Source organism: Bactrocera neohumeralis, unplaced genomic scaffold, assembly GCF_024586455.1.
Source record: "Bactrocera neohumeralis isolate Rockhampton unplaced genomic scaffold, APGP_CSIRO_Bneo_wtdbg2-racon-allhic-juicebox.fasta_v2 cluster09, whole genome shotgun sequence".
Taxonomy (NCBI): domain Eukaryota; kingdom Metazoa; phylum Arthropoda; class Insecta; order Diptera; family Tephritidae; genus Bactrocera; species Bactrocera neohumeralis.
In genome coordinates, this window is record NW_026089622.1 from 11,248,951 (window position 1) to 11,274,811 (window position 25,861).

Sequence of the window (25,861 nt, forward strand, 5' to 3'; positions counted from 1 at the left end):
TTACTTTTAATTCCATCTGTACTCTTTTTCTGAACCAAATGTTCCAATTTCCCTATTTCACTATATAACTCTTCCGTCTTTGTTAATTTTTCTCTGTCAATTCTATCAGCTATAAAATTCGGCAAACCAAGAGCAATCAGATCAATTAATGTCCCAATATCAATAGATTTTCTTACTTCTAATAACAATTTTTCTTTTTTTATTGCATATTCTAGAAGAGTACCAGTCTGATATTTAAATTGCATTGCATACATATCTTATTGAAAACCATCCCTTATTTGCAAATGTATCACAAAAATTATTTCTCCAATCGACCCAACGTGCGTTAACAGTTAATTTCAAGAGAGTGCAACTATACCAATCTGTAGCACCTTTCTCCATAAATGATTTTAAGAGTTCAATTCGTTTATCATCTTTAGTTACATCAAATCTTTCGCATTCTGTTTCAAAACTAGTCATTCACTGACCTGCATTTGAATTCTTTCCATTAAAATTCTCAATCGTAAATTCTTTAGCTATTTTGCCGACATGTTTTTCTTCAGTTTTTTCTTATCTTTTTAATACATCAATGATTGATTTGAACATTTACTTTTCTAAAATACTCTTTGAATTGTAAATTATTTGTTTCATAGCACCGTAGTTAAATCAATCCAAACTTTCCTATATTGCCCTTTTTTACTTATCGATTTCTTTACCTTAGTAAATGCCGACGTTTTTCTCAATTCCTCGTGAAATGCTGAATCGAGGTAGTTGGGAGGCAATTCGAAAGTTCGGCCATCTGGAGTGGCAATGCTGGTTACGCTAGTACTAATGTCTTTGGTTCATCTGTAGAAGATAGCACCGTGAATGTGAACTGCAGCTTGTCCATTGTGAATTACAACGAGAATGTTGTTTTATAATATGTAGTGATAACTACAAGAATTGTTTTTCTGTAAATAACAAAATTTTTATTATTTTATACAAACTTAATTATACTTAGACTAAAATAACAATATAGAACTTATCCTACCTGTAAATAACAAAAAAACAACATTCAATGTTAATTATTAACTATTGTTTTTTTGTCCCTTTTTTTAACAAATTAATTTTCTTATTCGAGTTACAACGATGTGTCCTCTAAGACTCGCAACGTTACACTGAATTCGCATATGTGGCTCGTGGCTCACATCGGCTAGCGCGCAATGCTGCGTAAGCATTCCGATCCGAACACCGACTTATGTGCTAATAATTTCTTACATACATATATGTATATATATTAGGGTGTTTTTTTTAACTATTAATTTATTTCAATCCCGTCACGAAATTTCCTTGGAAATACCCTAAAAAAAATTCCCTGCAAATTTTAGCCCTTAATATTAACATTAAGAACTGGACCAAGGCATGTAAAAATTTTCCATTGAAAATACACTAGAATCGTTATTTTTATCATTAAATTCCTACAGCTCAGAGGTATTTTATGGCATCGCTTTGACTTTAGACGCATATTTCTCAGAATCGTTCACTCTACAAAAGTACCCAGTGCAACCAAGTCGTAACTCACACCGGCGAGGTAGTACGGTGCTTTAAATGACTTCTCGAGATATTCGGCTTTTTAAGGGGGTATTCTCATGTAATCACTTCGTAAAATCGATTTTTTTTTTATTTTTTGACAGTAAAACCTATTAAAAACATGCTGTGAAAAATTCAGACCGAAATTCATAGTATTTGGCAAGTTACAGTTCATAGCCGCCGACGTGTCGTAAGCGACTGTTTACCAGGCGCCATGACAAATCTGCAGCTACTACGTTTCTAAACGCATTTTTCTCGAATCATCATTTTTTGAAACTGTCATGGTCCTAAAAAAAAGTATTCAACCGATTGCTTTAAAATTTACATTTAGTGTATCACTAAAGTATGCAGCGATGATTTCACTATGGTACAAAACAACAATACGAAAAGAAAATAAAATTTTATTTATTTTTCAGAGTTTTATCTACATATTTCCAACAAAAAATAATACAAAAGTAATTCTTGTTTTAGCCAAATCGGCTTAATATCAAACAAGTCTTAAAATCACACCACAAAAATAAGTATGCATTCAATCAAAAACCGAATTCAAGAAAAAAATTTAATATTATGATGAACTGTTAATATTTCGTTGGATAGCCTTTACTCTTTTTGACAGCTTTTAACCGCGATTCTATGTATGTTCTTCTACTCATTTATAGTTATCGTCCCTACCAGAATTGTTTTTTTTTTCGAAAATATTTTCATATTTTGTTCAAACGATTTTTAAAGGAAAAAACATGATTTTCGTGACTTTTTTTTGAAGTTCGACATTTTTTTTTGTACTCCTGCAACAAAGTTGCTAAGGAGAGTATTACAGTTTTGTTCACATAACGGTTGTTTGTAAGTCCTAAAACTAAAAGAGTCAGATATAGGGTTATATACATATATCAAAGTGATCAGGGTGACGAGTAGAGTTGAAATCCGGATGTCTGTCTGTCCGTCCGTCCGTCCGTCCGTGCCAGCTGTAACTTGAGTAAAAATTGAGATTTCATGATGAAACTTGGTACGCGTATTTCTTGGCTCCATAAAAAGGTTAAGTTCGAAGATGGGCAAAATCGGCCCACTGCCACGCCCACAAAATGGCGCAAACCGAAAACCTATAAAGTGTCATAACTAAGCCATAAATAAAGATATTAAAGTGAAATTTGGCACAAAGGTAAGTTTTTTGTACATATCTCGGAAACTACTATAGCTATGTCAACCAAACTCTATAGAGTCGTTTCCTTCAGGCACTTCCATATATAGTTTAAAAATGGAAGAAATCAAATAATAACTACGCCCACCTCCCTTACAAAGGTTATGTTGAAAATCACTAAAAGTGCGTTAACTGACTAACAAACAACGTCAGAAACACTAAATTTAACGGAAGAAGTGGCAGAAGGAAGCTGCATCCAGGCTTTTTTTAAAAATTGAAAATGGGTGTGGCGCCTCCCACTTATGGACCAAAAACCATATCTCAGGAACTACTCAACCGATTTCAACGAAATTCGGTATATAATATTTTCTTAACACCCTGATGAGATGTACGAAACATGGGTGAAATCGGTTCACAACCACGCCTTCTTCCAATATAACGCTATTTTGAATTCCATCTGATGCCTTCTCTGTATAATATATACGTATGTTTACATTAGGAACCAATGCTGATAGCGGAATAAAACTTTACACAAATACGGTATTTGAAAAATATGTAAATGACGAATAATGAAATCTCGATTATCACTTTATCATGCGAGAGTATAAAATGTTCGGTGATACCCGAACTTAGCCCTTCCTTACTTGTTTTTTAATGAAATTGATTATATTTGGTAGGAACGATAGCCGCTGAACTACTGAATAATAACCCATTCGATTTTTATATTTCAGACAACATGAACAGCCGCTATCACCATGACCAGTGAACTACTTTTTTTTTGTTAGAGACTACTTTGATTTAAAACCGAGGGGGGTTGCACTCCGGGAGTGCAGGCAGAAGTGAAAACTTGAACTTATATTTTTATTGTGTTCTCTGTCTCACATACCCAAGAATATGAAGACATAAATATATGTATGCATGCCCATGATGATACTCCCAACCAGCATTGTGATATTTTCATGCTTCAATTTTTGCTTTGAACCAGGCAATCGCAATGTATGCAAATATGTATATTTTTCCGTTTGCCGTCGGCATTTCCATATTGGCATGTAAACATAATTATGATATGAGTACAATTTTGTATGAATGCATGAATAGTAATATTTATGGCCAATTTGGACTTGCATATTTAATAATTTTATTTGATTTTTACATAATATACTATACTAATAAATATTTTTGTATTATGTTTCTTAGTAATAGAAATTGAGTTTATCACAAGAATATATAAATATATCGTCTATCATATTAATCTTATTATCTGCTCATATGATTGCATGTATACGCATGTGCGCATTCAGAAATTCAAATCATGATTTTATAACTTATCAATATATTACATGTGGGCGGATTGATCTGCATGTTCATATACATTCATTTATACTTATATGTACATATATTTGTATACACTTCCGAACAAATAATGCACAAGCATACAAACATACATATGCGTACACATGTGAATATGTCACCAACAAAAAATTGAAACATTGTTCTACAAAAATAACAGAAGCATCACAAGTCAATGTGGCAGCCAAATTGGCGAAGGACAAATGTAGTAAATTTTACAATAAAAACGATTTCATTCATAAACGCAGGCGCAAATTCCACAAGCGACCTCGCTTCATTCATAAAAACAGACGCTGTAACTTCTCCCCGAGCATGCCTTTGCCAACAAGCGTCTTTTCGCGACGATGGCAAATGCTAAAAGTCATAAATTGAACAACTTTATGATGCTTCTTCACAGAAAGAAGTGCGAAAAGTGGCAACAACGCAGTTGTCGATTTATAATATTTATCTATTCTAAAATATTTTTCCGTGACCCGCAAATATCTGCGTCAATATGTATTCACACTCATACGTATACATATGTACATACATACATATTTACGCAAGTTTGTAGGCAAAGCTGTTACAGCGGCAAGGGAAGCGTTGACAATCGGCGGCCATTCGTTTATTTTTTTCGGCACAGCTTGGATTTTCTATCATTACACAAGTGCTGAACACAATGAGCGCGACAGACTGCAAATGACATCTGTCAAATATTAGAATACACACATTCTTAGGGACACAGTTATTGAGGCAGCTGCACAACTACATAACTGTGTCCATAAGAACGTGTGTATTTTTCTGAAAAAAAATGGTTCATATGATACAAGATAATCACGCATATGTGACTCAGAGAATGCTTTTTTATATTCTTTGTGTGACTTTGTATATTTTTCTTCAAAGCATTTCTCTTTATTCTCGCATGAATTCAGTCGTTTTACATATATTTATGCCAGAGAACGTGCTCGTTTCTGCTAAATAGCAGCGAGAATGGTGAAATTCTGCATCGCAATCTTATAAGTTCTGTTAGCCGTCCAATCGCACATCATACAGAATTCAATTTGCATCTTCTCTATGTCTTTATAGTCTCTGTCTGAGTATACATATAAGTATGTAATCTCGTCTGTCGTGAGAGCACGAACGAATGCCCATGCAAAGAGCGCCTAGAGTATACATACTATATATTATAAGAATACACGCGGAGTATATCTGTGTAAAATCACATCTGTCGCGAGAATGACTGAAAATGCTCACCCACAAAAGTGCCCAACGCGCCATAAGAAGTTTTTTCCTCAAAAAAGGCTATATTAAAAATGTAAAAAACGAAAAAAAAATTTTTTTTGAACATTCGAAAATACAAATAAAAATATATTAAAAAAGTAAAATGATTGAATTTTGTTGTCGCATAAAAAACATTTTCATAAAAAGTGATAAAATATATGCGTTCACATGAGAGTACTTCAGAGAGTAAGGCTTTATAGAATTTTTATAGATGGTATGTATTAAAAAATCTATGAAAATTGCATACAACCTTACTTAAAAAGCCGAACATCTCGAGAAGTATTAATGATAGCGATTTTGACCTCGTATCTTCTTTATAACAAATAAAATTTCCTATAAATTTGTCTTGTACATTTTTTTATAGCCCTTGTCATTTACGAGATATATACAAAAAAATGCGAAATTTGTGGAAAAATCGGATTAAGAGACCCGTACTATCTCGCCGGTGTGAGTTATGACTTGGTTGCGCTTCGCACTTTTGTAGAGTGCACGATTCTGAGAAATAAGCGTCTAAAGTCAAAGCGATGCCATAAAAAACCTCTGAGCTGTAGGAATTTAAGGATAAAAAATCAAGATTGTAGTGTATTTTTACATGCCTTGGTCCAGTTCTTAATGTTAATATTAAGGGCAAAAATTTGCAGGGAATTTTTTAGGGTATTTCCAAGGAAATTTCGTGACGGGATTGAAAAAAATGAATTGTTAAAAAAAAACACCCTAATATATATACAGTCCTACCTGGGTAAGTGAGAACTGGATTAGTAAGAAAACTCTATAAGTGAAAGTTATAGCCAGGACCCGTCTTTTTAAGCACCAAAAACCTCTATTAGAGAGAAACAGAATCCTCTGTAAGAGAGAGTCGTTTTTCCCTCATGGACCTCCGTAAGTGAGAATGCTACTTATCTATACCTCTATAAGCGACAGTCAAGCTCTATTTATTTATGTAGAGTATTTAGGAGGAACTATAGTTACAACCCAGTTAGAACAGTGACGGTCACATTACCTAGTGACATGCCGGTAACGCGTACCGGTTTAATTGTCACTTTTCCTATCACGTTCTTAAGGGCGAATCAAAAAAGCTCCCAAAACTTTTGTATACATGTGATCTTGTATCACCTTCTCGATCACATATTTTCTGCTGTAATAAAACTATATCCTTCTTTCTCACACTTTCATTAAATTTGGGATAATTCAACAAAACTGCTCTCAGGAAAGCGTGACGGTGCATTCTACAATAGCCAGTGGGTAAACCACTCGCTTGTCATTCCTTCAACCTAAAGTTCGAAACTCAAAAATATAAAGATTTTTTTTTATAAAATATATTTTTTTTATTAATTTTAATAATAAAATAATTTTATTTAAATTTACATTAAATTCATTTCTCATAATAATTCTCATAATAATATAAAAATTATTTCCTTAAATTCTTAAATAGATACAAAAAATAATATATAAATATTCTTCTATGCATTTTAACAATATATTGGATTACCATTTCCTTCCACAGCCAAATTGTTTCCTTGTTGTTTTGAGAAGCTTGCCTCTGGGTTGTAGCAACCAGAAATGTTGAATTTCTTCCGTTTAAATGTCAATTGTTCTACAATAAAAAATGCGTAAAAATGAATTGAAAACTAAAATGACGATTTTACATGTACCTTTTACGGGAGTCGAAGAAGTTGTCGGGCATTCCTCCAAATAGGTGTCATCAAAAAGCGCTGGTGAATCCATCTGATTAAGAAATAAAAATTTGGCAGCATCAAAATTCATTTTAAATAACTTAACATAATATAATAAAATACGACGGGGCTACAATAGTTTACATCTTTTTCACAAATTTTCATAAATTTAGATGCCTTTTTTCCCGGCTCATACATATACATATGCACTAAATGTATATTTTTTCATATTGAATTAGTATTTGTTTTACTCACCCCTTTTTCCAAATATTATCTTGAAGACACATATTATTCACAAAGTTAAAGAAACACAATTATAATATCCGTAGGTTTAAATATTTATTTTAAATATAATAAATATGCACAAACACAAATCTGCACAATCCTCAACTATCGACGCGTTTGTAACCGAATTATTTTTTTCTTCGAATTCAATTTGTCACAACGAACAAGCAAACGTCAAATTCACGGTATCATGCTGTACGCTTTCACATCCATCGTTTTCAATAAGCGGTGACAGCTAAAAAATTTGTTAGTCTTCTTTTGTTTTATTTTTGCTTAACATCTGTTGAGTGAAGAGCTTATAATATAAAACAGAGCCGCTCAAAATAATGCGCAATTTATTTACCAACGCATACAATCACACATTTGATATCTGCTAGCGTATGATTGTGTGCGTGCGCTTGCTTAGTACACTGAGTGAAATCGTGCTATTTGTTTATTTGTTATTAAAAATTTAGAAAAAAATAAAAAAGTATGGTTTTTGATTAAAAAAACAATTAAGAACAACAATAATAACAACAAAAACAGCAAATACGTTTGTTAATTTTTTTAACTTGAAATGATTTTTTCCATATCGACTTCAAGATCGTAGGTTTTGATTCTCATTAAGTCCTCTATATGCTTATTCGAAACTGAATTCCTATATTTCGAGTGTATTTTTGACGCTGGCAGAATTAGCGTCATAGCGTACATGTTTCGACTGCATTTGCTTGCCTATACTCCGAGTATAGGCATGAATTATTTTGAGCGGCTCTGATATAAAACAAACAAAAGACACAATAGATTGACTTCTTACTCATTTCAAAGATTTGTGAGGAAGTGTTAGTGACAAGTAAAAATTGTGTAAATGTATTGGAGTTTCGGTCACGCAAGTTTTGATGGGAATAGGAATATGTACATACATAAAAGATACACACATACAGTAACAAATGACAAAACAAATTACAAAACAAATTACAAAATTTAACATCTGCTATTTTATGGCTCATAGTTCGTGGAACTTCCTGCAATTGTTTTTGTATTGTTTTCTTGTCAATATTGTGCCTATTCTATTGCGTGGAACTAAATAACGTTGTTATTTTATCGCACTCAGGTTAGCGAGAAACCTCTATAACCCTTTCAGACCTGAGAAGTTAAAGTTTACAGATTTTAACGCCGCTTCGCACAGTTGCTAATATGACCATCTTGAATGCAATAAAAATAAGAAAAAAATTTATCAGAAGAAGGATTCCTAAAAAAGGGCCCGCACAATTGTGTATTACCGGTCTTAAGGCCATATTATTGAAAGAAAAAGCAGTACGATTTAAAAATCTTATTTCAAGAAAAAAATGATTTTATATTGATGGAATGTATTTAAAAATAATATTCAAGTACATTGATTTAAAGCGATCATTTTTTGGTGTGGTACTCCTGAAAACAGTTTTTATTTTTGTTTAGGCAGAAAAATACATCGCATTTGGAGCATTTTATTCTAGTTCTGCTTGTACATTCTTTCACGCGGCACATCTGTGGTGTTGTCACATCCATTGCCTCTGGCCAGTGATCATACCGATCAGTACGTACATCAACGGGACAATCCAGGGGTCTGTTTCTTTTTGCAGCTGGCTCTGCTGTTGATGTGCAATACGGAACAGGTGGATTAATTGGCCTTTCAGTGAATTTGGCCAATACTTCGCCGAGTTCAGATTTAAAATTAAATAGGTCTTTAATATTCTTTTTCCGCATGCCCGCCTTTAGTGCATCGGCTCTGTACTCTCTCCATGCATTGCATACTGCTATGTCAATCAAATGAAAAGTTGTTTTTACAGTCCATTTCTTCGTTTTTATAAAAATTCCATTGACTGATCAGGTGCGTCGACTCCGCCCATTTTAGCGTTGTAACGCTTCACGATTTGAGGGCATGGTACATTAATGCGCTTGCGTTCCTTTTTGCACCACCTTTGTATCACTCCAACTGGGTCTTTTCCACATTCTGTGGATACTAGCGTAACGCACTTGCTATCGCACCATTTAACTGCAACTACATTACATTTCACAAACTGGCTTATGTCTCCTCTATTCATATTTCGATCTAACGGAAAATCCATCCTCTGCACAGACAATCGGTTTAAAGCTATGGTCCCAGTAGCCTTGTAGCCGAGTTCCAGGAGCTTTTCTAAGTACCTATCAAAATAGAGAAAACTCTCTTTCGGCAAATGTTTTGTCAATCTGATGACAATAGACGGTCCAATTCCCAAGCCAGTGTCAGAAAAAGTTCCTGCTCCTTGGAATATTTCGAAATCGACGACGAGCCCGCTGAAAGTCGCAACAACAAGGTTCTTAAGACCTACAGGTCTCGGTTAATTTTTAACGTATTGCCGCATGGACACCCTTCCTGTAAATGGGATCATTTGCGCATCAATCGAGTATTCCGTAATTTCTGTTGCTAATGCTTGGCATCGAGATCTAACGTAGTCTATAACCGGCTGAATCTTAAACAGTTTGTTTGTCGGAGACTGTAGAGTATCAACAAAATGGAGGCTGTTCCTTAATGTGAAGAATTTATTTCTGGTCATCGCGTTTTTTATTTGTGCTAATCCGAAGCCTTCCGACCAATACATCCGGACTCTGTGGTAAGCTAGGCAACCCATTATGATATGGAGTCCATAAAGATTTTTAATATCGGCAGCAGTAGCATTGAGGACACATCCATGCTGAGATAAGTGATACTTATCCGTGAAAAACGCGGCGTTTTGAAAATGATCTTCAGGAAAATATTTCTGAAAATACTCCATGGGTGTACCAACTAAAATATTTCCTTGATGACTTGTTTGTTGCGGAGGCGTCGAGTCAACAAAACCGACGCTCTTCCAGACTTCATCCCGAGCAGATACGCTTTTATTTACATGACTAACAGTTGGGTCTTGGTTAGCAGGAAGTAAAATTTCATCTTCCGAAGAAGTTTCATTACAATCCGACTCGGATGAACCGCCCAAGTTGAAGCACGTCCTCATCAAGATTCAAATTGAAATGACCTGGAATGACACAATTGTGTGGTCCTTTTTTAAACTTGTTCAAAACACATAATTTAATTATAATTTTTCCACAATAAGATAATATATAGTTTATTTAATATTTTTTAATACACATTTTTGCAAAACATCACGAAACTAAAACACTGCACAAAATTTATTTCAATTTACCTTTTTCCATTCTTGACAACACGGCTGAACACTTCAAAACTTTGCAAATTGTGACAAAAATATACAATAAATCAAAGCAACCGTTGAAAAGAACCGCTAGAAATAAATGGCGTAATCATTGTTTTCGGGTCTTAACACGTAGTAAAGCGAAAAAATTTTTTTAACATATTTTTAGTCTTACCCGCACAATTGTGTATTGAAGGTCTGAAAGGGATAAGCGAGAATTAGATTGTGCTCCCTTGAGCTCTCGCTTATCCAGGTTTGACTGTATATTATCTTTGGATCAGAAACGAAAAACAAAACACGGAGTGGTTCGAGGAAGAGTTTAAAACGTCGTAAAAATTAAGCAGGAAAGAGCTGAATTCTTAAATCACCCTAGCCTTTGAAGAATTATACATTGAAAATGTATCCGCACAATAGGATAGAGACCAAAGCGAGTGAGAAAAAAACGAGAATCCATTAGGACAGCTACATAACTCTGTGTACAGACTTACTGACAAAAAATCTCTCACATTTTATAGAAAAATTAAGGCAGATAAACTAAGAGTTCAACCGAGAGTAAATATATGTAAAAGAACAAAAGCAAAGTACTAACAGTGAAGAAGAAAATAGTAGAAAGATGGGCTCAACACTTGAATGTCGGCAGGTTTGATTTTCACACGGCTTTCTGAAGGATCAACCGCAATCAGTGCAAAAAATACAAGGTTCGATCAAACATATGAAAAACTTCAAGTTCTCTGGGGAGGGTAATATAATGCTGAACTCAAAAGAAACGCAAGAATACGGTTCATTGAAAGAACTCATTGATCTGGAACTGACATGAGATGAAAAAATTACATTTTATTAATTAAATTCATTTACACTATACTTGAAAATAATGTATTATTTAATTTTTTTAATTTAAAATTAATAAAATCGGCAATCACGAACGAACGAAAAGTATATGTAAGTTTTTAAATTTAAACAGGACTTTTTGAATCTAGTGCCCCCTGGTGGCGCCATCTACATGTCGACTGGTGCTTTAGAATCTGCTATCTTTATCGATTGTTCAGTGAGAATTTCATGACATTTCATTGATTGGAATTGAAGTTGTTGCGTTTTAAGTGTCAGTACGTTTGTGTTATCGGTGCGAAAATGAGCTTCGAACAAAGAGCCAATATTAAAGTTTGTTTTAAAAAAGTGGTTTCAACGTTTTCAAAATGGTCGTGATCACCGGAAATTCCATCGAAACTATACGTGAATTCATCAAAAATCAGACGAAATCATCAATGAAATTCATGTAAATGGAATTGAACATCTCCAAAACATTGATTTATCGCATTTTGACCGAACATTTGTTCTTACGAAAGGTGTGTACACGGTTTGCTCCGCACAAATTGACTAGGACCAAAAATTGCTCAGAATCCAACATTCGAAGGACAATTATTTGACCAAAAATCACATTTTAACCATTAACCACTCCCCGTATTCACCTGATATGGCACCGTGCGACTTCCTCCTTTTCGGAAAAATGCATTTGCCCATGAAAGGAAAGCGTTATGCAGACGTTGAGGCCATTCAAAGGGCTTGCACCGGCATACTGGCGGCCATACTCGTTCGACATGGAGACTATTTTGAATAAAATAAATTGATTTTGCCGAAAAAAGACATTTGTTCTGTGCTTTGGAACGTACCTTGTATTACTAAACTGTTTTGTCTGTTAGCGATATGTTAAAACATTAAACAGTAACTACATAAATTGCAATTAATACTTGATGAAGGTTTGGCTAATAAAACAAAATAGAGAAGATTCCAGGGTTTTTTTTTATATAAAATAACAATTATATTTACAATTTTTTCCTAGCTTTAGGGTTCGTAAAAGTATCAATGACTTCGTTTAAATCCAGGCTAGAGCGGTTCTAAATAACCTTTCAGCTGCTGCAGAAGTCACTAATAATAATAATACTTCCGTTTGGTCGCATTCCAGCACTACATATTTGCTCATTATTTCCTTACATAATTAGTGAACATATCCGTGAACTGTTAGTTAGTTGAGGTAAAACTATGTGGTAAATATTACGGCCTATTACATCTGAATATATTCTTTGGAATTCGACACACTTTTGTAATGAACTTAATTCATCAACAAGTAATAAAAATATATGACAGACTGCACACATATCAATAAAGCGTGTATCTAACTGAGATATCACTGTGTCTAGTACAATATTTAAAGTCTCATTTAAATATTTTTTCTGGGTTTGAAAACCGGTAATAAACAGCTAATTCATTAATACGTTTTTTAACTTTTCTTTGCTTATTTTCTCAAAATTGGGTAACAGTGTCATATTTTCTTGGAATTTCTCTGACTTTGCTCTTGAATAATTGGAAATGATTTCTATAAATTTGCAACTATGCTTTGGTCTCTGCTCGCCTCGCCCAAATTGATGCCGCATATTTGTAAAGTTTTGAATGCCTAATTGATGTTGTTCAATATACTGTGCATGAATTCGCAAAGCAATCGCACGAACTCGAAATTAAACATTTTTGTTTTACACTATCTGCTTCAGTACGCTCATCTTTTTTAGGACTCTTTAGAACTATTTCTGCTAATACTTTTGTACATTTATGCCGGTATTCTGCTTGTCACGATTGTCTCATGTCTCTAATTGAGACAATCGTAATTTAGTGACTCTGTTAGTCAGGATGTCTCATTTTGGTATTCTGGCAGATACAGTCTCAAAAATATTCACCAAATAGTATGGTGAAAAGAAGGGCAGCAATCAGCTGTTTAGTTTAGCTGATTAGAGATGAATGCAAGTGCACAATCGTAATGTATGAAACGATTACATGCAATTATTTTTTTTTTTCATAAAATTTCAGCAGTAAAACTTCTTCTTAATAATTGCACAGTACAATTATTGAAAACTAATACTGAAATAGTTTATAATAAATGCTTAACATATGCATTTTATCTGAATCAATTGTTAAGTAAATATGAAAAAATTTAACAACACAGTTATCGATTAACACATGTGTTCATCCTTATATTTGATAATAATGGAAAAGGAAGGTAAGTAATTGTAAACAATATAAATTTCATTATTTTATGATTATTATAGTATATGTATAATATATCTTTTTTACAGATCATAATAAAGTGTTGCGCACCTCGAAGGAGCAAATAGAGTGCTATCTAAATTTTGTGCGGGTTCACCCGGAGATAAAGTTGCACAAAAACGACCCATCGCGGCCGAAAAGAATGGAGGAGCTTTGGGCGGAACTCTCCGTGCAATTAAATGCCCTAAAAGGGCCCACTCGGAACCCCACAAAATGGAGAGAGGTAATATTTAACCATAGACATTGGCATATGTATGTATTTATGTCCTTTGATTTACAGAATCTGAGCCATTGGAAAAACCAAATAAGGTCACGCGCAAGGAAAGCCAAGGCGCACAAGCTGGTGACAGGTGGCGGTCCCAGCTTAACAAGTGAGCTCTCTGAAACAGAGCAGAGAGCGTTAGAAACGTTAGGGTCAATTGCGGTTGATGGGTTGGCAGATGTACCAACCATTGGCACAGAGGTAAGAATAGCAAGAAAGACCAATACGAGTGTGCAGAATTTATAATTGTTTTTTTCTTTTTCTAATTTAGGAAGAAGTAGTTTTCACAGCTGCACCGTCACCTCTAAATACGACTTCGGATGCATCCAATGATTGCATTCCGTCATCGTCCCGTAGTAAAAAAATGACGACGGACGAAATGTTCCGAAATTATTTGGATTTAATGGAAGGAAAAGCCGAGGAGGAGAGAGCTTTCCGTATTCAAACCTTAGATTCCATTAATAAACAATCGGAATCCATTAATAATTTAGCGGCAGCGATGGTATTGCTTGCTCAGACCATCGTAAAAAACACCGAAGATTGTACAAAAAAGTAAAAAATGTGCTTTTTCATGTACATATTAATTATTTTGTTGTGATGTTTTTTGTACAAAAAAGTGAAAGTGAAAAATGTTCCTTTTTATATACTTGTATGAATTATTTTATTGTTATGTGTTTTGTACAAAAAAGTGAAAGTGAAAAATGTTCCTTTTTATATACTTGTATAAATTATTTTATTGTTATGTTTATTTATTTTATAAATAAATGAAGTTTGAATTGAAATATATGTATATGTAGAATTTTAATTATTTAATGTGTTAATGCACCTTTGACGTGCTGCTCTGCCTCAAAACAGTCAGATTGCGCCTGCGAATGTAGCTAGAAGATATGCACCTTATTATCCATTATTGCAAAATTATAAATATTAATACATTACCTCTCTTCCTCCTCTCGTTTTTTCATCATAAGGTAAAATAGTCCAACTTCATCAGCCATTGTTGTGTTCTTATTTTTCTATGACCTGCTGCAAAGCACATAACAAGTTAAAGACTGATATGGCTCAATTAGAGATGAGACAAACTCGCCAGAATACCAAACAGTCTCAAAATAGATTTCACCACAGATTCGTCTCTATTAGAGACTTGAGACTGCTCGCAGAATACCGGCATTAAGTTTTTTAGAGTGGTGTCCGATTCGCCAGTGAACTTTGACAGTAGATACTAACGTTTGATGCTGTACAAATCTTGCAAGGTTGCGAAAAAAAAATGTATTTCCACACAACCGTTGGCATCATTATCTAATGATACTAATATGTTTATGTACTGTATATACATATGTATGTATGTTTAAGTTTATAAATGTTCCCTCTTTTTTCTCTGCTTCTGATTTGCCTTAGCTTATTTTAAGCAATCCTGCTTTATAAAGGGTATTGCTGAAAATTGATGCAAATAAATACTTTATTTTTTATGTGGACATATTTTGTGTGTTTTAACACAATGATAAGCATCACTAACTTACAGACAAAACAGTTTGGACCGTTTTGTGTTTTCTTCTTTTTAATCTATATAAATAAAAATGAATTGTTGTTCGTTAGTCTGATTAAAACTCGAGAACGGCTGGGCCGATTGAGCTGATTTTGGTTTTAAAATGTTTGTCGTAGTCCAGGGTAGGTCTAAACGGTGAGCAAATAAGGAAAAATTGCGAGTAAGATAGAGTAAGACGACAATTCCATTTTCCCATACAAAAGTTGACTCTAATATATAAAAATAAGCCGGGTTTTCCTTCCTGACGCTATAACTCCAGAACGCATGAACCGATTTCCACGGTTTTGCATTCGTTCGAAAGGTCGCGGGCTCCGAGAGGTTTATAGAAAAGAAAATTCAGGAAAAATTTCAACAGAAAAGCGGGAAAATACAAAAACAAAAAAAAAATGTGTTGGTAAGCGCATAACTCAACAACGCCTTCGTGGAGGTTCAAGGATGGTTTTTACGGCAAGAAAATTTCGAATAATTGCCGGAAAACCTCTAAAAACAGCCCTTTTCTTTTTCCCATACAAACGAATGAATTTTTGTTTGTTAGTAACGCTAAGAGAACGGCTGTAGCAATCTTGATGAAATTTGCAGGGAGGTTTGGAAATAAACATACCTTATGTTTTTCATGAGGAAAAGTCTGAAAATTGGAAAATTCCAAAAAGTAACATTTTTCCATACATTTTTTTTTTTGTTTTTATTTGTTTTGTTTGTCAATATTTTGTTTTGTAAAATATTTGAATCATTCAATTTCGGTCGTATGCGTTTTTATTCCAGCTATTCAAAAGAAAAATTATTGAAAATTATTCAGTGAAATCTTTATGTTTCACATAATGTGATCAATTACAGATTGAAATTTCTTACGAAGCCACGAAGAGGTCGCGCTAATATCGGTCGGCGTTCTTTTTGTCATCAACATATGGCAGCCCAAGACACATGAACGACTACTCTCAGGATGCGATGACATACATATGGAATTATGGAACGCTGTTAATCAGCAAGCGATCGTCACGATGTCACAGCACGGCTTTTCAAACAACAGCAGCGATGTTTGACGGACTTTATCTTGAAGCAACATATGGTACATATATATGGTGCTGTTAGATGCTGGATGTATTCTGTTGAGTTAGCCGCACGCACACATTCTTCTTTGGATGGTGGATGGTGGTTACACCAGATCAAACTGACGAACTCATTTCTGCGGAAATTCCTGATGCAGAGAAAGATACAGTATTATACGAAGTGGTGAAAACCAATATGGTTCATGGACCTTGCGTACACCACAATCCCACTTCGGGTTGTATGTCTGACAATATATGCACGAAACACTATCCAAGTGCTTTTCTTTCGGAAACTCAAACTAGAAATGATTGATATCCACTGTATAGGCGTCGTTCACCAGACGACAATGGCAGAACATTCAGCATTCAATTTAGAAGAATGAATATTGAAGTTGACAACACATGGATCGTATCATATTCGCCATTATTGTGTAATTCACATTCAAAACTCATATCAATGTTGAGTATTGCAGTTTGGTGTAATCGATAAAACACGTTTGTAATTACGTCACCAAAGGAAGCAACATGGCGGTTACTGGTCTTGAACGATACGGTCGATATGTGAACTGCACTAAAACGCTTTGTAGGATATTTACTTTTGCAATTCATTAACGTTTTCGACTGTTGTGCGTCTCGCAGTTTGGAGAGTGTATTTCAACCCAGAGAATACAGTACAGCCAGTGAAAACACCGCCAGCAACAAAATTAACATTAACGAGTATTTCTCAACTTTCGTCAGTGATCCGTTTGCGAGAACATTGCTCTATTCGGAAATACCTTGATATTATACCTGGAATGCATCGTCAAAGAAATAGTTGCGTAGAAAGCAAGGCCAACCAGTAGATTGATATCCAAGTGTGTTATCAACTAATGCATTAGGACGAATTTACACAATCCACCCGAAAAACGACGATTGTTTCTACCTTCGGTTGCTATTGATTAATGTACGCGGTTCAACTTTATTTCAGTCATTGGGTACTGTGAATGGTATGGTGTGTGCAAATTTTGGAGAAGTAAGACAGCAATTACAATTGCTGGAACATTTTAATCACTGGAATAAAAATGAAGTTCGCACACTTTTCGCTATAAACATTTCGACAAATCAGCCTTCAAATCCCCGTCAATTATGGGATACGAACAAAAATGGCATTGCCGAAGACATTTTACATCGTAGTTTGATATTAATTCCATCTGTCGTTTATCAATTCACGAAAGATGAACTCATCACGAATGGTCGGACATTGGCCAAATTATTGTAACTACGATTCCTTAAGTGCACGCGCAATGTTAGCTGTCAAAATACCGATGTTGTTGACTTAAACTGGAAGATTCAAAGTCAAATTCCGGGAGACTTGCGCTCATACAAATCGATCGATCGTCTTGACAATGAAGACGACGCCGTGAATTATCCAGTGGAATTTCTTGGAGAGGCTTGGTATCCCACCGCATCATTTGCGTCTCAAAGTTGGATCTGTCGTTATTATGTTTCGCAATCTGCGCTATCAAATACAAGGGGGCAGAATGCTTGATTCTACGAATTCCTTTGAGTTCTAACGATTTGCCATTTCAATTCAAACGTATTCCGTTTCGAGTGAAAATTGCATTCGAGATGACAATCAACAGGACACAAGGATAGTCGCATAGTGTGTGGCATAAATTTGGAAATGCTATGTTTTTCACGCGGTTAGATATACGTGGCGTGCTGACAAGTTGGAAAACCATCGTTTCTGTACATCGGAACAAAAACCAAAAAATGTTGTCAAAACACATAATTTCACGCAGGACAACGGCTGCGGGGTCAAAGAGAACTTCAATGAAACGGATAATTTGCGGACACGTATAACGCTTCGATTCAGTATTTACTTTGGATTCACTTTCATTTACTTAGAGAAGGTCAACTAAACTGTTGTGAAATGAAATATAATTTTTCCTTTTCAAATATAAAACAAAAAAATTTTTTTTTTCTTTTAATCACCAAACGAAATGTTACATAAAACGAAGCAATTTGGTGGCGAAACGGAGATCGCCGGGTTTTCTAGTATTCATATATGTATCGGGTGATTTTTTAAGAGCTTGATAACTTTTAAAAAAAAAACGCATAAAATTTGCAAAATCTCATCGGTTCTTTATTTGAAACGTTAGATTGGTTCATGACATTTACTTTTTGAAGATAATTTCATTTAAATGTTGACCGCGGCTGCGTCTTAGGTGGTCCATTCGGAAAGTCCAATTTTGGGCAACTTTTTCGAGCATTTCGGCCGGAATAGCCCGAATTTCTTCGGAAATGTTGTCTTCCAAAGCTGGAATAGTTGCTGGCTTATTTCTGTAGACTTTAGACTTGACGTAGCCCCACAAAAAATAGTCTAAAGGCGTTAAATCGCATGATCTTGGTGGCCAACTGCCCATGCATCCCGAAAAATGCACTGTTTGGTGTGGTTTGTACGCTGGTGGAATCATTGGACCGTATTTTTTCAAAGATGCTGTTGGACGCAACGTTACGGTGAATGGCGATCGCTATCGTTCGATGCTAACAAACTTTTTGTTGCCAAAAATGGAAGAACTGAACTTGGTTGACATGTGGTTTCAACAAGATGGCGCTACATGCCACACAGCTCGCGATTCTATGGCCATTTTGAGGGAAAACTTCGGAGAACAATTCATCTCAAGAAATGGACCCGTAAGTTGGCCACCAAGATCATGCGATTTAACGCCTTTAGACTATTTTTTGAGGGGCTACGTCAAGTCTAAAGTCTACAGAAATAAGCCAGTAACTATTCCAGCTTTGGAAGACAACATTTCCGAAGAAATTCGGGCTATTCCGGCCGAAATGCTCGAAAAAGTTGCCCAAAATTGGACTTTCCGAATGGACCACCTAAGACGCAGCCGCGGTCAACATTTAAATGAAATTATCTTCAAAAAGTAAATGTCATGAACCAATCTAACGTTTTAAATAAAGAACCGATGAGATTTTGCAAATTTTATGCGTTTTTTTTTAAAAAAAAGTTATCAAGCTCTTAAAAAATCACCCGATATATATATATTAATATGTATGTAATGATTTAGACTAGGGAGATTTGTGTCACTCCCCACTGAACTCACTTATCTCCTTTTTTGTTTAAATTTATTTTTCACTTTTGTACATACATATGTAAGTATGTATTTTTTATATGTTTCGACTAATACTTTGGATTTATATGTGTATATATGTAGGTATATATTAAGCTACTGCACAGCACATAAGATTTTTGTTTAATTCAAAAACTCCAAAGTGCCTCTTCTTTGCCACTTACCCTCGCACTCAAAAATTCCACACTTCAAATAAAGAAAAAATACGTAAAGGGTCGGTATGATTATGATTACACAACACGTCACCTTTAATATGTGCGGATCCGATAAAAAAATTAACTGCTGCTACTCGGAGTTCTGCTATCGGTTCGAAATACAGAAAAAGAAGGTGGCTCTGCTTCTGGAGCGGTCGTTTTTGATTGTTGTAGGTAGGTGGTAGTATACGTAGTATAGCCAGAGAACTTAAAAGTATAGAGAAGGCGCAGGTTCGACTGCGAACATTTGATAGATTCAGATCAGGGAATTCGCCGCATTTGTTAACATTGTAGGTCGGAATTCGCCTCGCAATTTTAACATTTTTTACAATTTTCTTACATATTCTAACCGAGAATATGAAGAGACAGAAATATATGTATTTACGGCATATGATGACAAGCCATATATGCCGAAGCATAGAATATGAAGAGACAGAAATACACTCCCAACGATCCTTGCAAGTCGCCTACGACCCCGTTCGACTCGATCGCCGACACCCATGTTTAAATGATACACATTTTATTTAGATGCTTTAGTTAAAAAGAATATGTCGGTATACACTTTGTTTTCTTGTATAACAATTTTATTTAAAATAATAAATTGATATTTTAAACAGTCATGAAATATTTGATAAAGATATTAAACTAAATATCGACGAGGCTCCAAAGACGAAGATAGTTCTCCGGTGTCGGCGATCGAGTCGAACGGGGTCGTAGGCGACTTGCATTAACGCGCACAGGATTGGTGATTGGATAACCGTCGAGGAGCGTGAAGTGCTATCGCGGCGCAGCGTATAAGCAGATGTCTCAAAACGAATGTAAAGTTCGAACTGTCTGTGACGAAAAGTGTTGTAGGTGCTGGCGAAAGGTGTCGACGCGGCGCAGTGTGTAAACGAATGTGTGTTGGCGGGCGAACTTCAGGTCGAATTGTTGACGTGCGAATTGTATAGATTGAATTGTGTGTCCCATCCCGTTATCCATCCTTTTTGTTGAGTGGGAACAGGTGTGGTGAGTTGTGTTGGTGTGGTGTGGTGAATTGCGCTATTGCATTAGGATGCGCCAGTTTTACCGAGTAGAGGGGGTGGATCCTTAACTCATTTAAACATCCTGGGCCCCCTAGGCGAATATTTTGCCTAGTTTTATATATATAATCTGAGACACACAACTTGGCTTACTGTTGGTGGAGTAGCCAAGGGCGCAGAATATTAGCTGTAAGAAGCGATTTTGCTTTTAATAGAAAATTGTATTTTGTGTAAGTATTGGCGCTTGAGGCAGTAATAAAAGCGTATTTTGACGACTTATTGTATTATTATAGCAAAAAAGTTACTTGCTTTTTTTAATTTTATTAGCGGTTATTTACAATTTCAATACAAATTAATACAAATATCTTATTACATTACAAATATCTTATCGGTTTGGTATACCGGGAATGTATTCTTTGCCTTTTCTGAAATGGTTTGCATTTTATTTATTCTTTGAAGGATAGTATCTCCACGCCTGGCTTAGATATGGCCAGAATGGGTACTCCTTAGCCCTGGAGTTAGGACTGTGACAATAGAGGGATCTTGCGAGAGAATGGCCGTGAATGGAGAACGGCTTCGATTCGTGGAGTAGAGAATTCTTCATAATTAATTTGATGCTTTTGTAGCTAATTCCCATAACCTCACCCATATGGGGAGCGTTTTGATAGATGTGCTAAAAGCGACCTTAGCTGGTAAGCGTAGGTGCGTCAATGTATCGCATTGGGAGTATTGTGATCCCTTAACTTCCTTTTTGATTTTATTTATATTTGAAAATTTAAGCCTCTATGGGGCAATAGTGTATAAAATGTGTCGATTTTTCGACTTTTGGAGAAAATTTTGTTGTATTTTATGTTTTAGTGCATATGCACTTATTTGGCGTGTAGTAGCGGGCCACATAACTTCAGATTTTTTGAATCAGGATTTTGTATCATTTTTGGCGAAAGCCATCCTGCGGGGCCGAAAGTTTTATGTGCTTTTAATATATCGACTGTCAGAGGGAAGTCTGACTTTGTTTTTTATACCTTTATGTGGGGTATTGGAAAATTGTGGCTCTAGTGGTTGTCGTACGACGTACCGGCCATTATTTGATCCAGTAGTTGTGGCTTTATAGAAGTGCTCACAATACTGATCTTTTATAGTTTTGTTTGCTAATGGAAGTTTCTTTAACTTTTGCGATTTACTTAATTGTGAATTAAGGTTTTTGTTCTCAACCTGAGGTGATCTGGTGGTAACTGGTTCTATAACTAGTCCACTTTGTGCTTCGCTGTGCAGCGTTTGAACTTTTTGTGCCTTTGAGCAACATGGTGTCTCTTGGCAATTTTTTGAATTTTGTGTATCGGGATTTGCTTTTGCAATTAAACCCGTGGTTCTTTGTGAATAAGCGCTTCTTTGGGGTGAGATGGGATATCTGCTGTAATGAAGCATTGAGTTGTGTCTTTTGTGACAATAGAGGCAATTATATTTGCTTTTGCAATTTTTAAGATTGTGTGTATGGGACAGACAATTTGTGCAAAGTCTTTTTGACCTGACAAAATTATTTCGTTCGTTAACTGTTAAATTTTTAAACCTCTCGCAAGATGTAAGTTTATGCCCTCTTTTACATAGTTCGCATGACGTTTGTTTTCTTTGTTCTGTTGTGAACGTTTGTGTTTTGTAAAAGCTTTTGTTTAAATTTTTGTTGCTTCTAGCTTGGGGTCTATTTAAGCTTCCATTTTGGTCGTGTTTGTTCTTAGTTGTGTTTACTTTTTCTTCTAACCTTTCCGCAATTTCATATTGGGTGGTGAGAAAATTTTTCATTTGTTGCCACGTTGGGCACTTTTTTCGTGATGAGAGCGATTGCTCCCATAGAAGTAACGACTTTTCTGGTAATGCGGCGGTGCAAATGTTTACCAGAATTGGGTCCCAGCTGTCTGTGGGAATATTTAGTGTCGATAGAACCGACAAACAATTAGAAACAGTGGATTCTAGTTTGATGAATTCTACACTTGTTTCTTTCTTAATTTTTGGCAAGTTCATTAGTGTCGTTACTTGTTTATCGACCAGTATTCTTTCATTTTCGTATCTTGCTTTTAGAGCTTCCCAAGCCAAATTGAAATTATCGTCATTAAGAGCGAACTGTTTTACTATTATACCTGCTTGACCTTTAGTTTTGTATCTGAGGTGATACAATTTTTGCGCATGTGATAATTGAGGATGGTTTATGTACACGGCCGTGAACATGTCCCGGAAGGACGGCCATTCTTCATAACCTCCGTAAAAGGTTTCTGTGTCACATGCGGGCAACTCGAGGTGGATGCCTGAACTTGCCTTTTGACTGTCTGTTTGTGGCTGCTCTACTCTACTGTGGGGAGTAGGTGCAATGGCTTTAATGAGCTTTAGTTGATCGGAGATCATAGCTTTTGTTTCTTCGTACTGGTCTAAGCAGTTTTCGTAAATATCGTAAGCCGATGATTTGAAATTTTGAGGTAGATCTGAATCGTCAGATTCTACTATGGCGTCATGAGCCGCTTGGAGTCGTATCCAAAAATTGTTGAGATTTACATTTCTGATTTCTAGCAACGATTCCGAGTTTTCGTGAATCGGTGAAGAGGCAAATCTAGTGCAGTATCTTGTTAAACTGTCACTTTCTGAAATAAATCTAGCAATCTGTTTTGAGCGTGTAGCTCCAGGTGTGCTATGATTTTTGTTATTGTTCATTATTTTAGTTCTATGAAGAAATATTTTTTAAAATGAAGAAAAAGTTTCTCAGTGTGAACTGAATACTATTTTAAGTATATAAACGTTTTTTTTTTCGTAAAAGACGGATTATTTGTTTTATTAATACCGTTACTTGTTTACTTGCTATTTAAATTTGTTTTTATTTCATATGATTTGTTTTCAAACCACAATATTATTTTTAAGTATTTTCTATATAGGTATATAGGCACACCCTAATAATTGGCTTGTATGTACTTGTTTTTGTGCAATTGAGAGCTCGTCGAAGAGATCAATATGCTTTGTACATAAGTATGCACGACTTATTAGTGCTAATGCATGTGGGCAAAGAATATGCTGTAATGTTTTTTTTTGTTTTTCTTGCAATCCAGCTTGTTTTTGTTTGACAAAGAACAAATGGTATTGCAGAAGAGATGCTAATATGGACTTTAAAAAGATGTGTATGTTTAAATGCACATGTATGTATGTACGTATGTTGGAATGTATGTTGTTTGTTGATTTGTAAGAAGTTAGGTTTATGTTTATTATATACTTTGTTTATGTTGCTGATATGAACATGTACATATGTATATAGTATGAACATATATTAAAAATATGTGTATCGGAGAAATATATTTCCTTTGGGTAAATATGCGAATATGTATGTATGTGTGTCTTAATTTTTTTTATATGTTACGTTTTATGTAATGATATTATTGTTTGCCTTCGCTTACAAATTTTAAGCAATCCTGCTTATTACTTGATAAAGTAAAAGAGGTATTGCAGGATACAAGTGCTAGTAAATTCTTTAGTATTTTTTTATCAAGCGCATTTTTTATTACAAGTTTTATATCGGATAAAACTGTAATATTGGTCATACATATTTGCATATATTAAATTAAGATGAACATAATACGCTCACTTGGTACTCTGATTGGTATATTTGTAGGGTGTATGTCTGCGCAAATGTTGCCTGCTTTCTGCTTTCTGCGTTTTGTTCCCCGTTCTGTGTTCCAGCTGGCTACCTCCTTATGCTGTTGTTGTTTTAATTGTTCGCGCCCGTTTGATCCGTTTTAGGGTATGTTTTATTATTTAGGTGCTTTTACATTTCGCGCGCGATTTATGTTTTGTAGTTACATTTCGCGCTCGTATGTATATATGTTTATTGTTGATATGTATGTATATATTTTTAGGTTTCACGGCCGGTTTATGTGTTGTTTTTAGTTTCTTTCCAGTATGTTCACATTTTTTGTCACCTCACTGATATATAGTACATACATACATATGTTCTTTATATACATATGTAAGTATATATGTTTTTGTTATGTTTTTTTTTTTCGTTTTTGCTACAGCGTTTTATTTTGTTTGGGTCACTGCACTAGGTTTTTATTTTATTTTATTTATTCGGTTTTTTTTTTTTGGGAGTTTTGTTCAACACACAATTCCTTTGTTTTGTTTTAATTTTTCTCGTCTGTTTTTACTTGTTTCACTAATCCATAGTGCCTTTCACTATGGCTCGAAGGACCATGTTTAAATGATACACATTTTATTTAGATGCTTTAGTTAAAAAGAATATGTCGGTATACACTTTGTTTTCTTGTATAACAATTTTATTTAAAATAATAAATTGATATTTTAAACAGTCATGAAATATTTGATAAAGATATTAAACTAAATATCGACGAGGCTCCAAAGACGAAGATAGTTCTCCGGTGTCGGCGATCGAGTCGAACGGGGTCGTAGGCGACTTGCATTAACGCGCACAGGATTGGTGATTGGATAACCGTCGAGGAGCGTGAAGTGCTATCGCGGCGCAGCGTATAAGCAGATGTCTCAAAACGAATGTAAAGTTCGAACTGTCTGTGACGAAAAGTGTTGTAGGTGCTGGCGAAAGGTGTCGACGCGGCGCAGTGTGTAAACGAATGTGTGTTGGCGGGCGAACTTCAGGTCGAATTGTTGACGTGCGAATTGTATAGATTGAATTGTGTGTCCCATCCCGTTATCCATCCTTTTTGTTGAGTGGGAACAGGTGTGGTGAGTTGTGTTGGTGTGGTGTGGTGAATTGCGCTATTGCATTAGGATGCGCCAGTTTTACCGAGTAGAGGGGGTGGATCCTTAACTCATGAATAATTCGTTGTTACCCGTGAAAATAAATCGCAAACTCACCCGTTGTTTTAATGACGACTGCGTTGACCCGTATAGCTAGTTGGCTGTTGATGCGTATATGCGCACGGATTGATCGAGAAGGGGGGCTGGCGCCGTCCGCCAGTCCCTTTTGTTGATTGTGTTTGGTGTCCTCGTGTGTGGTGTGAAAGGTGTGGTGTAGATGATGATGAGTTGGTGTGTGTGGGATGCATATGGTGTAGATGTGTGGAATATGATGTGTGGATGATGTAGATGGTGTAGTCGTGTTAGAATTAGAGGGGGGCGCAGAAGCTCATTTAAC

General features: G+C 35.4%; 1 protein-coding gene across 1 annotated transcript; it reads left to right on the forward strand.

Annotated features, from left to right (window-relative positions):
• Positions 1-11,457: 11,457 nt before the first annotated feature.
• LOC126764371 (uncharacterized) lies at positions 11,458-14,483 on the forward strand. Its single transcript, XM_050482073.1, has 4 exons — positions 11,458-13,482; positions 13,559-13,752; positions 13,810-13,992; positions 14,063-14,483. The coding sequence occupies exons 1-4, from the start codon at positions 13,443-13,445 to the stop codon at positions 14,345-14,347; spliced, it is 702 nt and encodes a 233-aa protein (XP_050338030.1). The 5' UTR covers positions 11,458-13,442; the 3' UTR covers positions 14,348-14,483.
• Positions 14,484-25,861: the final 11,378 nt, after the last annotated feature.

What these genes read in the sequence shown, in the direction of transcription:
- LOC126764371 (XM_050482073.1), top strand. Translation starts at nt 13,443, where the DNA reads ATGTGTTCATCCTTATATTTGATAATAATGGAAAAGGAAG. An exon ending in ACCCCACAAAATGGAGAGAG is followed by an intron (nt 13,753 to 13,809) that starts GTAATATTTAAC and finishes TTTGATTTACAG; the next exon opens with AATCTGAGCCATTGGAAAAA. An exon ending in TACCAACCATTGGCACAGAG is followed by an intron (nt 13,993 to 14,062) that starts GTAAGAATAGCA and finishes TTTCTAATTTAG; the next exon opens with GAAGAAGTAGTTTTCACAGC.